Source organism: Hyperolius riggenbachi, chromosome 9 (genome assembly GCF_040937935.1).
Source record: "Hyperolius riggenbachi isolate aHypRig1 chromosome 9, aHypRig1.pri, whole genome shotgun sequence".
NCBI lineage: Eukaryota > Metazoa > Chordata > Amphibia > Anura > Hyperoliidae > Hyperolius > Hyperolius riggenbachi.
The window spans coordinates 125063793-125079308 of NC_090654.1; the positions used below are offsets into that span (position 1 = coordinate 125063793).

A 15516-nucleotide genomic window follows, 5' to 3' on the forward strand; every position below is an offset into this window, starting at 1 on the left:
AGCCTGCTTTTCTGTAGGGGCCTAGTCTGTGCGGTGTCTGAGGCTCATTAGCTCCACTGATGAGCACATGTTATGTATTTACTATCCTCACCTGCTCCTCTGGTGAGGTAGAGCTTAGTGATTGAAGGTATCTTCTCTCTCAGCTCCTCTGGAAGGTTTAACCTAAGCGGTCTAAGTCACTTGTGTCACCTTTCCAGTTCCACTGGAAAGGCCTGGGGTAGCTTCTGGCCGCCAATTAAGCTAGCTCCTTGCCAGCTCCTCTGATAGGACTAGTCTGCTATCTGGTGAATGTCTGTTATTATCTGTCTGATTGGTTCTTATCTCTTGCCGGCATCCCTGGCAGAGACCAGCTATACTATCTCCGTATTCTTTGTCTGTATCCTTCCCAGCCCCACTGGGGAGCCTTTTGTCTAATCTGTCTTGTTTGTATCCAGATTGTTCCTTACCAACTCTTCTGGTAAGGTCCTGTAAAACCATTAAAGTTACGGTTGCACCAAACACTACACACTCTGCTCTTGGTCTTGCTATACTGGTATTATTGGTGATTCTGCGGATCACACATAATCGGGTATAGCGTCTGTATTGTTGGTGATTCCGCAGATCACCAATAATCAGACATCTGAGTTGTGGCACTAAACCGTCACAGTGACCCTCACTGATAAGAAATTCCAACTATAAACCTTTTTCCTAGCAGAAAATGTCTTCTGAGAGCAGGAAAGAGATAAAAAAATAGTTCATAAATTTTAGCTCTGGCTGACTTCAATGAATGTGCCATTGAGCAAAAACAATAAAACAGTTAAAAATTAAAAAGTAGATTTAAACATAAAATAAAACTGTGGAATATCTTAAAAAGTCATTTTTAGGAGAAGGAAGATAGATACAACCGTTTATTTCATTAGTTTATTTTTCCCTTGGGTGTCCTTTTAAACAAAGTAGAGAAAGTAGTGAAATATAAACTTTAACATGCACAGAGCAGTCCCGGCAACAGGAACGCGACTGACAGCGTCCAGCCAGCTTTGAGGGTGTCACCGCTACTCGCTGGAGGGTCTCAGAAGGACGACGCAGGCACAGGATGACTCCAGGAGGCTGCAAGAAGCCCTGGGTAAGTTAAACTGATTTTTTTTTTTTTTGCCTTTAGTAACCCTTTATTAGAAGAAGTTCTTCTTTGACAGAAGATAACATAGTATGGTACATAATATGTGCAATATCTGAATCAAACAGGGCATTTTGGCAACTTCAATATAAAACATTGCACACCAACCTGGTTGAGAGACAAAAGTCAAAAACTGCTATATTTCAGAAAAACAGTTGTGCAATAAACATCACATTTGTACCAGAAAACAAGTAGGAAAAAAGTGACAAGAACCCACCAGATGGGAAAAAGAAAGTGAGAGGGAAGTGAAAGAAAAAGGGAAAGAAAACAAGATGGTTGTGAAGACAAAGAAACAGTTTGGCATTTAGGTTATTTGACATGCCAAATTGTGCAAACACATAGACACAAGAAAACGCTTTGCAATTTGGCAACTTCCTTTTTTATCTGTAGAAGCAGTAGTGTTGTACGGTGTTAGCCATCAGTAAAAGCAATACATGGGGCTCGATTCACAAAGCGGTGCTAACCCAGTTAGATACTTTAGGCGTGATAACCATTTTTATCATGCCTAAACTCAGTTTAGGCATGATAAGTTTAGGCATGATAAGTTTAGGCATGCTAAGTTTAGATAAGTTTAGATCGCATGCAAAGTCCCGCACGCAAAGCAGCGCCATTAAACTCTATGCAAAGTGCACCAGACTTTGCTAGCGCAAAACTTTTGATCAGCTGTGCACTGCGGTGCTAACCCAGTTGGTGCTTAAACTTATCACGCCTAAAAACTTATCACACCTAAACTTATCACACCTAAACTTATCATGCCTAAACAGAGTTTAGGCGTGATAAAGGGCTTTTCACCAGGGTGCTAACTGTTAGCACCGCTTTGTGAATCAGGCCCATGGTATCACCCTGATTCAAAACTCCTTGCTTTTTCATCGGTATATTTCTTTCTTCTGTGTCATATTCTTCTGTATACTTCTTTCTTCCTTTTCAAAACAACTCCTGAATGGAGTCCTTAACATTTTACAAAAAACACGGTTTTCAAAAAACAAATATAAGAGAATTCAAACCATTGAACAGTTGGCAAGTACAAAAGTGACATAGCAGTCACAAACTAACATAGGACTTATGTTAACAAGAATATCCAAGTAAAACATATGTAACATAACAACATAGAAGAAATGCCATTGATGTTATTTTTAAATCTACTAAGAGTGTCTGATTTTTTCTTAATTGCTAGGATTGCTATTTTGCTTTCTGTGCTTCCTGTCTTCACATAAGGATCCGCCCATCCAAGTGAGTTTCTTTTCTGTGAGAATGCTGAATGCTGGAAATTAACAGAGGGCATGAGAAATGTTCAGACAAATAGAAATTCTCTACATTCTCATAGCAGGAAAATGCATCTTGTCCAAAGGTGAGTGCTAACAAAAGTGCCTGGTGATTATTGAAGAAGTTAAGTTCAAGTACAAAGTTTGTCTGAGTTTATTTACCACAGGGTCTGCTAACATGTAAGAAATGTTTGCTTTTGTCTGCTTAAAGAATATGACTGGGGCTGCAGTTGTGTGCTTATACAAGGAGTGAGAATGTTTGTAGTGTATTTTAGTAAGAGGAGTTTTGGAAATGGGTGCTAACAACTGCAGTGACATATCTGCCATTTATCAATCTTTCAGCATCCTACACTGTGGGACTATACAATCTAGGCAGGGTCTGCAGGATTACCTATATTCTTCAGTGGGCCAAAGCTTGTCTTGAACATCTGTATTATGGGTCTTACAAGCATGGCGATGAAAACAGCTAATTTCTAGTCAGTTTGGTCATTTCAGTGAATCAGCTGGTAATTGAATAAAATTGCAAAATACAGAAATTTTCAAAGTGATGTACAGTACATTTGATTATAACTGATTAGACTGTTTTAACCTGTGTATAGTTTCAATTGATGACAGTTTGATCACTTTGATAAGGTGAACGAAAAAGTGAATAGCTGTCAGTTGTGTGTGGTCCGTATTAGGGAATATATATATATACACACACTGTCTGTATTTGAACATCTGCAATTCTCATGGTGTACAATTTCCCGTTCACGTATTTCATTTAAAGAAACTCATAACTTAATTATGAACTAATAATAAGACCAAAATATGGTATGGAACTCAGATGTAAGCAATGGCAGGGGATTTTGTATTGATCCTGAATGGTAACTAAGTAATCTGATGCTTGCTTGTCTTCCTTTGGATCCGTATTGCTGGTGTTCCTTTGTTCTGGCTCTCAAGGGTCCCTGCTTGCCGTTGTCTAGGAACGGTTGAGAACCTGCTTCCAATGAGTGGTTTCTAAGGGACTATTTAATTTCCCCAAAAAATAAATAGAACAATCATGTACTTAATTGCCATAAGGAATCAAGAGAGGATATTTATTTTCCTATTAAAGCAAACTGAGTAACGCTTTTCAGGGGTTTTCCTGTTTATCAACTGGAGTTTTTTTGGGAAAGGGTGTGTAGATGCTGAATGGGTGCTTATACACTAGTCACCCACTCATTTGGGAGCTGTTGGGACACTTTTCCTGACTTTTTCCCCCACAAACATCTCTAGCTAATTCTTAGTCACGGTTTCTCTTTAATCCTAAGGTCCCCAGCTCTCCTGTAATTAAATAACGCTATTGTTATTGCCATTGGGATTGCTAACAGCTGTACATAAAGCATACTGCACAGTTGGAGAGTCTTCCAGAACACAGGATGGTGCTGCAAAGGAGAAAGGTTTTAAAATAAATCTTTATATCAGAACTGAGCTTGTATAAGATGATTTAGAGGTCCTATTAAATCAGCAACCAGGAACAGATGCTGTTAATGTAATTGGAGATCTATCATAATGGATACACATTTTGACTGAGTGGTTGATGAAAAATGATTGATATCGGCCAGATAATCAAAAAATCCTTTAACGTTGATGTAAAAAGAATTCGGTAGATTGCTCAAGAATCGGCCACTGTTCTGTTAAGTTTTAATCGAAGTTAGATTGATGCCTTGTTTCAGAATATGCACTTTGGAATTGATGAAATGAGAGTTTGGGGAGACTGAAATGCATGGCAGATTGATGTTAGATGTTCCACTAAAAATCTACCAGATATCGCTTCCAGTGCATGGTATACATTTAAATTATTATTCAAACGATAATCCATTTTTTTGTTGAAATGTAATAGTTGATTAAAATGTTTTTTAACACATAACTCACTTAGCACATTGTAAGCTTTTATCATGCATTGAATTGGTGAAATACTTTTGAATATAACCCCTTACCCCTTGATACACACTCCAGTTTATTTTAGTCTAGATTTTACACCCTCTTAAAAAGGCAATGCTTCTTAGACAAATTTATTTAAAAACTGGAATTACAAAATGGAAAAAATAATAAAGAATATTACATACAGTTGTCTCATTCTTATGATGCAAGATTGGGAGCATTTTTTTTTCCAAATCACTGTGCTAAATCTTCTTTTTACAATCCTTAGCTTGCTGCAACTTGCAGCCACGTAGCTAAGAACTAAACATCCTGTTCTGGAAAGGGTTACAACACAGGAGATTAACCATTGTTTACAACATCTCAGGTTACACAGAAAGCTCTGGGTGCTTACATAAACTCAGTTAAAGGGGCCCATACACTTAAGCTGGCCATACACTGGCCCGATTTGCGCCCGTTTCGACAGCAGATTCGATCACTGGGATCGAATCTGCTGCCAATCGTTCACGCTACACGCCGAATTTCGATCCATTTCGTCCGATCCCGTCGATCGCGCCGTGCGGAAAATAACCGTCGAACGCCCGCGGGTAAAGAGCACATCGCTAGCGGCGTTCGAGTGCCCGACGACCGAGCGCCCTCTACTGTTTAAACTTCCTGCCGGGCTAGAAGAAGTGAGGCATGCCGGACCTGGAGACCAGAGCGCAGACAGAGCAGCGGTGACCGGGGGACTGGAGTCGCGCCGGCGGAGCAGGTAATGTATGCGGGCGGGCGGGGCAGCAGCAGCAGCACCACCACAACAGATTGTGAACGGTTTCAGGCTGAAATCGGTTCACAATCTGTTTGCTGGAAAGGTACCCATACGATCCCTCTCTGATCAGATTCGATCAGAGAGGGATCTATCTGTTGGTCGAATCTGATGGCAAATCGACCAGTGTATGGCCACCTTTATACTATTTCCCGCTGACATACAGCAGATTCGATCACTGTGATCGAATCTGCTGTGAAATCGTTGCGCAAACGCTGACCGAACGATCGATTTCCACACGAAATAGATTGTTCCCGTCGATTTGTCTGCGCGGAAGATTTCACTCGATCGCTGGCGGGAGTGCGTTGATAGCGGCGTGCGAATGTCTGACGCTGCTCCTTCTCCGCTGGGTTCCGGCAGGCTTCACTTCTTCCTGTCTCGACAGGAAGTTTAAACAGTAGAACACCCTCTACTGTTTAAACTTCCCCGGACAGGAAGTGAAGTGAAGCTGGAGCCCTGGAACTGAGCGCGGAGAAGAAGACAGCGGAGACCGGGGGACTCGCGCCGGCCAGATCAGGTAATGTATGCAGGCGGGGTGGCGGCAGCGGCAGCTTCACAGATGGTGAATCGATGTCATGCTGAAATCGATTCACAATCTGTTTGCAGTAAAGGCAGCCATACAATCCCTCTCTGATCAGATTCGATCAGAGAGGGATCTATCTGTTGGTCGATCTGATCGCAAATCGACCAGTGTATGGCCACCTTAAGAGCACAAAGGAAGAACTACAGCATACAATAACATTTTAATGGGGTCTTCCACAGTGGCGTAGGTAAGGAGCTGTGGGCCCCGATGCAAGTTTTACATCGGGGCCCCCAAAGCACTCTATACATAGCAATTGATACGGAGCACCAAAACCTGCCAAGGACAACCACAGTGTCAGAGGTGCAAGAAGGGGGCAGGGAACAGCTTGTTGTATCTATAGAAGTGACTATTATGAGCACAGGACCAATAAAGAGCTAATAGTGCACTTGAGAGAGGTCCCCTTTTGCCCAAGGGCCCCGATGCGGTCGCAACCTCTGCACCCCCTATTGCTACGCCCCTGGTCTTCCAAATAAGTCCATATGAGGGCCAGAGGCCACTAACACGCTATGTCTAGCAACATCGATGTGTTGCTGAAAAGTGGACAGAAGCGTGTTAGTGTGCTCAGGTCCATAGACATGAACTGATCTACAGCATATATTGGGATTTTCTATACAGCATATATACTACTTCCCCATTAAATGCTGCTATTTTTACTGCTCACAATTGTTACTCATACCCATCAATAATAACACATTTAGTAATCTGTGCCACCCTAATAAAAGCACCCATGTGCTGGTTAGCATGCACTCTAAACAAAGTCCACATGTGTCCTCTTTACAGTGGTCATTTCATCTCCGTAATGACAACCTAATCTTCTTTACTGGTCTGTGTTCCCCTTTAATACCATTTCCCATATACTTTAGAGGCCAGCACACCCTATTAAGCATCCCCGTAAGTCCCCTTTCTGCACTTGCTGGGCACCCACTACTTGGGACGTGCATTGGAAAGGCAGCCCCATAGCTCCCAACTGTCCCTCTTTCAGAAATATATGTACACATGTTGTCCCTCTTTCAGGACTCATGTACAGATCTATGTACATATATGTACTTTATCTACTGAAAAAAATGTGTTTAACTGACTATAAACTAAAAAAGTGTTGATTTTATCTTTATTCCCATCCTTTGAATTGATGTATTTCCTATTTCCAAATGTTAATATGAAGGAAAATGAACCAGGATAGAAATGACCAGTGTGGTTTGAACTATAATACATCTTTTTCTTATGAATTTTTGATGGTATGCATGGCTAGAGGTGTGGCAGGAACATGTTTAGAGCTGTGGCAGGGGCATGGCTTAAGTTAGAGTGACCAGATTTTTGTGGGTCCAACCTGGGACGGGGTGGGGGGTGGGAGAAAAGTGGGGGGGACTGAGGAGCGCGCAGTGACGAAGACTCGGGGGGGGGGGGGGGGAGGCAAAAATTGGCGTGGCCATGACATTGTATGGGCGGAGCTAACGTAATGATGTAACAGCGTGGCATAAGAAAGCAGTGTTTACGCCATGATGTGGTCAAACGAGACTTTGCATCATGGGTGTGCAGAGACTGTTTGATGCTAACAGTATACCGTAACCACAAAGCAGCAAACATAGCCATCTATGACCATTAAATAATAAATGCAGTAACAGTTACCCCGGACACCAGAAAATAAACGCAATGGGCAATATGTCAGCACAAAATAAACGCAATGCGGGAAACATGTCAGTATAAAATAAATGCAATGCGGGCAACATGTCAGTACAAAATAAACGCAATGCGGGCAAACATGTCAGTACAAAATAAACGCAATGCGGGCAGACATGTCAGTGCAAAATAAACGCAATGCGGGAAACATGTCAGTATAAAATAAATGCAATGCGGGCAACATGTCAGTACAAAATAAAAGCAATGTGGGCAACATGTCAGTACAAAATAAACGCAATGCGGGCAAACATGTCAGTATAAAATAAATGCAATGCGGGCAAACATTTCACCAGAAAATAAACGCAATGCGGGCAAACATTTCACCAGAAAAAAAAACGCAATGCAGGCAAACATTTCACCAGAAAAAAAACGCAATGCGGGAAAACATTTCACCAGAAAAAAAAACGCAATGCGGGCAAACATTTCACCAGAAAATAAATGCAATGCGGGCAAACATTTCACCAGAAAATAAAAGCAATGCGGGCAAACATTTCACCAGAAAATTAACACAATGCGGGCAAACATTTCACCAGAAAAAAAACGCAATGCGGGCAAACATTTCACCAGAAAATTAACACAATGCAGGCAAACATTTCACTAGAAAATTAACACAATGCGGGCAAACATTTCACCAGAAATTAACACAATGCGGGCAAACATTTCACCAGAAAAAAAACATAATGGGAGCACATTTCACCTGGAAAAAGCATTTACTCACCTGGCAGAAGTCTCCGGCCTCTGGCGCGCTGCTCCCGGGACCACCTTCCTCCTGCTCATCTCCCGCGCTGACAGGGCTACGGCAAGATGGCGCCCGAAGCCCTGTACTGGAGACACAAATAGTCTCCAGTACAGGGCTCCGGTAGCCATCTTGCCGTAGCCCTGCTCGCCTGCCGGTGTCAAAACACCGGAAGACAGTAAGGAGGGTGGAGCGGGGCTGCAGGCAATGAACTGGCACGGCGGCTATAGACGCCGCTGCCAGTTCATGAGGATAGAGTGGCCAGACTCCCGAGGCCGGGACGTCCAGCTGCTGAAAGCGGGATGTTTCCCGGGACCTCATGCAGCCTGGGACAGCAGGCCCCGAATCCGGGACGCGTCGCGGGCAATCCGGGACGTCTGGTCACTCTACTTAAGTGTCCCTCCTTCTTATCTCAAAAAGTGTGCCGCCCCAGCCACGCTCAAGTGCAACAAGTCCCTTTTTGCCTCCAGGTGACATCACCGTGCATCAAATGATGACACATGTGGTGTTACCTAATGCTGCCATTCGACTGCATAACATTTCAGCCAAAAAGTGCTTGTGGAAGGCAGCAGGGAGGCTGAACTGCCCTACAAGCCCTCTCTCTAGTGCGGCCAATCCACTAGTGTATTGCTGCATGTATTCTGCGGGACGCACTTTGCATGCGGTGCTTCCATTATAGCATTGCATTTTTGCATGGGACATTTTTGCACCTGGATTTGATTGTATACATCTATGTGTATGCCTCTGAAGAATTGGCCTCTAGCCATAAATCAGGTATCAGGCAGTTTTTGAATTCTGCTTATGAAGCTATATGTTATTCTTCATGATGTGTGAAACCAGAAGAAATTTGCGAAATTATATGGACTCAATTATAATGCAATAAATGTGATGCTATTTTCAATATTAAGTGACTTCTGCTTGCTCCATTTCAATCCAACATTCTTGCATATTTGATTAAATCTGCGATTTACAATTTTGGGGGGAAGGAACTTACTGTGTATTTTATGCTTTATATGCAGCTAATATGGCCGTATTATTCAGTGCACCTTATGTTTATAAGTGTTCGACATAGAATCAGCAAGAGTCAAGACAGCCAGGCAACTGGCTTAGTTCAAAATGGGTAACAAAGGAAGCCTTCACATCTCTCTCACTGTAGTGTCCCTTTAAGTGTACTTACTAAGATTATCTTGCCTGATAATAACCAGAGCGCAAATCTGCATCTGTGCTTGACACTCTCCTTCATGAAACATGAACTCTCTAAAGGTGCCCATACACATCCTCAATTTATCAGGCAGATCATTATGACCGAATCTGCCAGAGATTGATGAGAACCTGGCCACCCAATCATTTTTTTTTATAAATTTCCAACCGAAAAATGTTAAAAAAAATATAAACATCTTGCTCACAAGGGGGCGATCTGATGCACGGTGTTAGCAGCATTTGATTTGGGGATGACTGATGGACCTAATGAACCCCCAGCCAGTTTACCCTGTCTAAAATGTGCCCCACCCTAGTTGTGCAAAGTGTTGGCAGTGGATCATAGGCTTACCTGTCCACTAGCCCCCTACTACTTTGTCCTGTGTCTTCTCTCCAACGCTGCGTAGCACGACCCAATAGCATGTATGTGGTCACATAAGAGAGGACTCCAGCTTCATGCACAACGGGGCATATAATTAATACAAGAAGAGCTTGCATCTTACCAACAGATACAAATGGTGATCCTACAGCCTGGCATCCTCCTGTATGAGGTGACCCAGTAGGTTGGGCATAATGGTCTGGTTGTAGGTAATGCCCATGAACAGGTGGATGGGGATGGGCTGGCAGTAGCCAAGGTCCAAGATGGAGATGCCCTTCTCTCTGTTGTACTGTGCCTGCACCACCAGTCAACTCCACAACAGCATTGCCAGCAAGCTGGAAAGTTTACAGGAGCTCTTCCATGCCATACTACCAGGTTGGTGATGATGATGATGAGTGGAGTGTGTGCAGCAGCATTATGCCGTCTCTGGCTGATCTCTGCTATCCCACTGACTACATACCAGAGCACACGTGAGCCCACAGAGCACTACGGACCAGAGCACACTCTGCACATACTGAGGTGGGGCACATTTTAGATGTGGGAGACCTGGGCCCAGCAGGCAGTGGCTGTTCCACGAATTTACAACAGATTACATGCTAAAATCTATTGAAAAATCTGTGTAAAGTGTGTGGCAGTAATAGATCCCTCTCTGAATTGACTAGAAAGGGATCTATCTGTTAGTCAAATCTGGTGGCCATCTATAAGGGTATGGGCACCGTAATCCTATCCATAACCTCAAACCTTGAAACAGTACCAATACTAATGTATCACTTTAGTGGTCACTTATACTAACCCTGATTCTTCCATCTAACCCATAACCAATAGCCCTACATTAACCCTGACCTAAGACATTGTAATAGATTATACATTAGATTGAATAACAAAAAAAAATCTAAAGAAAAACATTGATCAGGAAAGGCTATTCTTTATGGCGGGTACACACAATGCTAAATAGATCATTTCCAGCATGTCCAATTTTCTCCAGTTTGAGCGATTTTAAGATCACTACTGAGCAAAATCAATCCTTTTCTCAATTGGAAGCAGATCACACATGCTGTAAATTATCGATTTGACCCATCGATCGAAGCCGAAGCAGTGTATAACTGACATTTCCCATGGCTTTGTAGGAGGAGCAAAAAACTGGTAGAAGCATTGGTCAGACATCTGGTGTAAAATCAAATGATGCCCAGTAGCATTAAGGTTAATTGCTAAATAGACACAATCTACAGCTCTTATTAGCCAGACTAATGTCTGAGAAGCTCATATTCTGAGTACCGCACATAGGGCCATATGCAATTCACTTTTTCTCCTTAGTTTTCTCCAGGTTGATATTTTTACACCTTGTCAATAAAATGCCTTTTAAGTAGAGTGACCAGACGTCCCGGATAGCCCGGGACGCGTCCCGGATTCGGGGTCCGCTGTCCCAGGCTGCATGAGGTCCCGGGAAACGTCCCGCTTTCGGCAGCGGGACGTCCTGGCCTAGGGACTCTGGCCACTCTATACTCATGAACTGGCAGCGGCGTCTTTAGACGCCGTGCCAGTTCATTGCCCGCAGCCCCGCTCCAGCCTAACTGTCTTCCGGTGTTCCGACACCGGCAGGCGAGCAGGGCTACGGCAAGATGGCTGCCGGAGCCCTGTACTGGAGACTATTTGTGTTTCCAGTACAGGGCTTCGGGCGCCATCTTGCCGTAGCCCTGTCAGCGCGGGAGAGAAGATCAGCAGCAAGATGGTCCTGGGAGCAGCGCGCCAGAGGCCGGAGACTTCTGCCAGGTGAGTAAATGCTTTCCTTTCCAGGTGAAATGTTTGCCCGCATTGCGTTTTTTTCTGGTGAAATGTTTGCCTGCATTGCGTTTATTTTCTGGTGAAATGTTTGCCTGCATTGCGTTTCTTTTCTGGTGAAATGTTTGCCCGCATTGCGTTTTTTTTCCAGGTGAAATGTTTGCCCGCATTGCGTTTCTTTTCTGGTGAATTGTTTGCCCGCATTGCGTTTCTTTTCTGGTGAAATGTTTGCCCGCATTGCGTTTCTTTTCTGGTGAAATGTTTTCCCGCATTGCGTTTTTTTTCCAGGTGAAATGTTTGCCCGCATTGCGTTTCTTTTCTGGTGAAATGTTTGCCCGCATTACGTTTCTTTTTCAGGTGAAATGCTTGCCTGCATTGCCTTTCTTTTCCAGGTGAAATGTTTGCCCGCATTGTGTTTCTTTTCTGTTGAAATGTTTGCCCGCATTGCGTTTCTTTTCCAGGTGAAATGTTTGCCCGCATTGCGTTTCTTTTCTGGTGAAATGTTTGCCCGCATTGCGTTTCTTTTCTGGTGAAATGTTTGCCCGCATTGCGTTAATTTTGTGGTGAAATGTTTGCCCGCATTGCGTTTATTTTCTGGTGAAATGTTTGCCTGCATTGCGTTTCTTTTCTGGTGAAATGTTTGCCCGCATTGCGTTTTTTTTTCCAGGTGAAATGTTTGCCCGCATTGCGTTTCTTTTCTGGTGAAATGTTTGCCCGCATTGCGTTTCTTTTCTGGTGAAATGTTTGCCCGCATTGCGTTTCTTTTCTGGTGAAATGTTTTCCCGCATTGCGTTTTTTTTCCAGGTGAAATGTTTGCCCGCATTGCGTTTCTTTTCTGGTGAAATGTTTGCCCGCATTACGTTTCTTTTTCAGGTGAAATGCTTGCCTGCATTGCCTTTCTTTTCCAGGTGAAATGTTTGCCCGCATTGTGTTTCTTTTCTGTTGAAATGTTTGCCCGCATTGCGTTTCTTTTCCAGGTGAAATGTTTGCCCGCATTGCGTTTCTTTTCTGGTGAAATGTTTGCCCGCATTGCGTTTCTTTTCTGGTGAAATGTTTGCCTGCATTGCGTTAATTTTCTGGTGAAATGTTTGCCCGCATTGCGTTTATTTTCTGGTGAAATGTTTGCCCGCATTGCGTTTATTTTCTGGTGAAATGTTTGCCCGCATTGCATTAATTTTCTGGTGAAATGTTTGCTCGCATTGTGTTTATTTTGTACTGACATGTTGCCCGCATTGCGTTTATTTTGTACTGACATGTTGCCCGCATTGCGTTTATTTTGTGCTGACATGTTGCCCATTGCGTTTATTTTCTGGTGTCCGGGGTAACTGTTACTGCATTTATTATTTAATGGTCATAGATGGCTATGTTTGCTGCTTTGTGGTTACGGTATACTATTAGCGTCACACAGTTTCTGCACACCCATGATGCAAAGTCTCGTTTGTCCACATCATGGCGTAAACACTGCTTTCTTATGCCTCGCTGTTACATCATTACGTTAGCTCTGCCCATACAATGTCATGACCACGCCCATTTTTCGCCGCACCCCCCCCCCCCAGTCTTCGTCGCTCCCCACTTTTCGGATCTCTCCTGGAGCATGTTCTGTCGGTTGCAGTGGAACTGCAGAGTGCGGAAAAGTGGAACTGCAACCGAGCAGTTCTGACTTATCTGCTTGCATTCAGTTGCTCAGTTTGGATTGCATTCGCAATAAGTCTCATTGTCGTTTGCAATCACTCGGCAGTTCAGAGCAGCTCAGGATGCTGTCATGATTCCACCTATTGCTTGCTGCAGTTGAACTGCAGCCAGATAGCCCTGCATTTCCTACAGGCATGTTGTTGCATAATATTGCATGCATTTGTTGTAAGAGTCCTTTCCATTCACAGTCAGCTAGCAGCTTGTAATCAGACTAGCTCAGGATTGCATGATTACCATTCAGCTGTGTGGGAATTTGCATATCTGCATCCATTGGCTGATGTCCACATAAAGGTTTACCTTCCATTTCAGATCCCGCCCGACATAGAGTACAGCTCCCTGAGTTGTTGCTGGGTCCATGCTGTGAAAGTATTGTGTATCGCCTTGCTTTGTATTTCCCTGCCTGCTGGATGTTTGCTGAACCCGCGGGGGTCAGTGAAGTCCACTATCCTGCTAATTGGAGACTGCCTTCACCACGCTGGTGACTGGTAGTTATCCTACTTGCCTTGTTCCTGAGGACGTAACTGAAGCAGCAGTTGCCATTAGTTACGCTCCTACCTGTTAGTCTTATCTATCTTAGTGTGAATGTTGCCGTCGCTGGGGCAGCGACTAGATTGGCAAAGCATTCCATCTGTCTGTCTGTTGTTTGTCTTGTTACTCAGCCTGAGGCTTGGTGCGGCGTTGCACTAAGTAGCCATTGTTTCTTGTTATTTGTGGCGGTATTGGAAGCCCAGAGCAGCGGTTGCTCTGGGCAATGTCGCTCCTTTATTCATTACTTCTGTGACAACCTGTGTAGCCTCTTCCATCACCCAGATACATATCCTTGTTGTCTGGTGGTACTCTGGCTTTCTTCCCCTTAGCTGCTATACCTTGCACCTTAAAGGCCTGGGTGTAACCGAAGTCAGGTAGGTGTTGCTTTTAACCTCCTGTTCAAGCGGAGACGCGTCACTTAGGGTGAAGAAGGTGGTGGTAGATTGGGGTATAGCAGCTGAAAAGAAAGCAGAAGATCTGCCAGGCATTACAAGTAGAATGTTGATCCAGCGATTGTATTGGATTGCCATTTGGAGTCAGGGAAATTTGTTTTCCTTTTTTGGGGTATTGTTCACCTTTTTATATGGATTTTTGTTATCCTTCATCTGGATCAACCACAGTTTAAAAAAGTATAGGTTGTGGGTGTTTTTATAGTGCATTTCTTTTATATGTTTATTGAACTTTATGGATATGTGTGCTTTTTCAACCAAACTATGTAGTATGCCACCCAAAAGCTCCGTCTTGCTATAAAACGTGCAACACTTTCACCCTACCACCAAGCATGCCTGGCCACTGCTATTTTACCAGCCACCCCCATGCAACTTACTATGCTACACTATACTAAACCATACCATACTATACAATACCATGTCATACGATAGCATGCCAGACCATGTAAGCCTACCACCAGTGCTGGTTCAAGCTACGACTAGGCCCTAGGGCAAAGGTAACCCGGGCCCCATCACAGCAAAAGTTAAAACCGGGCATCAAATTCATCCCCTGAGTGCCTCCGGACCCCCCTCCCTGATCTCCTGCCCTCATCTTTACTGTGCTCCCCATGACCCTGCAAGATGAGTATTGCAATTCACCTGTTGTGGCGCGTTGCTTTGTTCATGCTCTCTGATATTCATCCCACTGCCTGCCTCTTCTCAGTGACCCAGCACATGTTATTGCATAATGAGACGCTCAAAGAGAAGAGGCAGCCTGTGGGCTGAAGATGAGAAGCCCAGACAGAGCTGCCTGCCAGGTGATTTGCAATCCTGATCATGCAGGGGTCTGAGGAGCACAGTAGAGTTGAAGGGGGCAATCAGGTAGAGGAGGGTTGGCAGCACAGGGGGAAATCGCCCCCTTTGCCCCAATGGTAGCGCCGGCCCGGCCTACCACTTCAGTCCTCTACTTCCTTTATTATCCCTCTTTATCTTGGCATGTCTTGAACATAGTGAGAAATCCCTTATCTGCATCTTTATCTACCTCTTTCCTTTGCAGTTTTCACTGCATATGCCTGCTTCTCTGTTGCTGCTAGTATAAAGGATATACAGTAATTCTGCGTACAGTCAAAAATGGAAAAAACAGATTAAGGGGCGCTATATGTGAAAAAATACCCAAATAGCGGGATAGAGAGATGTAGAGTATTTCCTGCTGCTGCCTTATATTGTGGGGGTACCTCCTTCCCCCACTAAACAAAACAAATCAATCTGAAAACTAAATAAGGAGCGCAAGATATAGGTTAAAAGTTTCCTGTTTTATTATCAGTAAGAAAAGGGGATATATATATATATATCAGTATATTCGCTGTTACATATGCTCCCACAGGTCTGCAAGCA

At 43.8% G+C, this 15516-nt stretch overlaps 1 protein-coding gene across 2 annotated transcripts in view; it reads left to right on the forward strand.

Moving 5' to 3' along the window:
- The first annotated feature begins 2408 nt into the window (after positions 1–2408).
- Positions 2409–15516, forward strand: part of LOC137531734 (SLAM family member 5-like) — a 135346-nt gene continuing 122238 nt past the window's right edge. For both annotated transcript variants that reach the window (XR_011023725.1, XM_068251696.1), the window contains exon 1: positions 2409–2501. Coding sequence is in view for 1 of the 2 variants with exons in the window: in XM_068251696.1 (XP_068107797.1) it covers positions 2441–2501 (61 nt within the window). In the remaining variant the exon portion in view is untranslated. The remainder of the gene's footprint in view (positions 2502–15516) is intronic.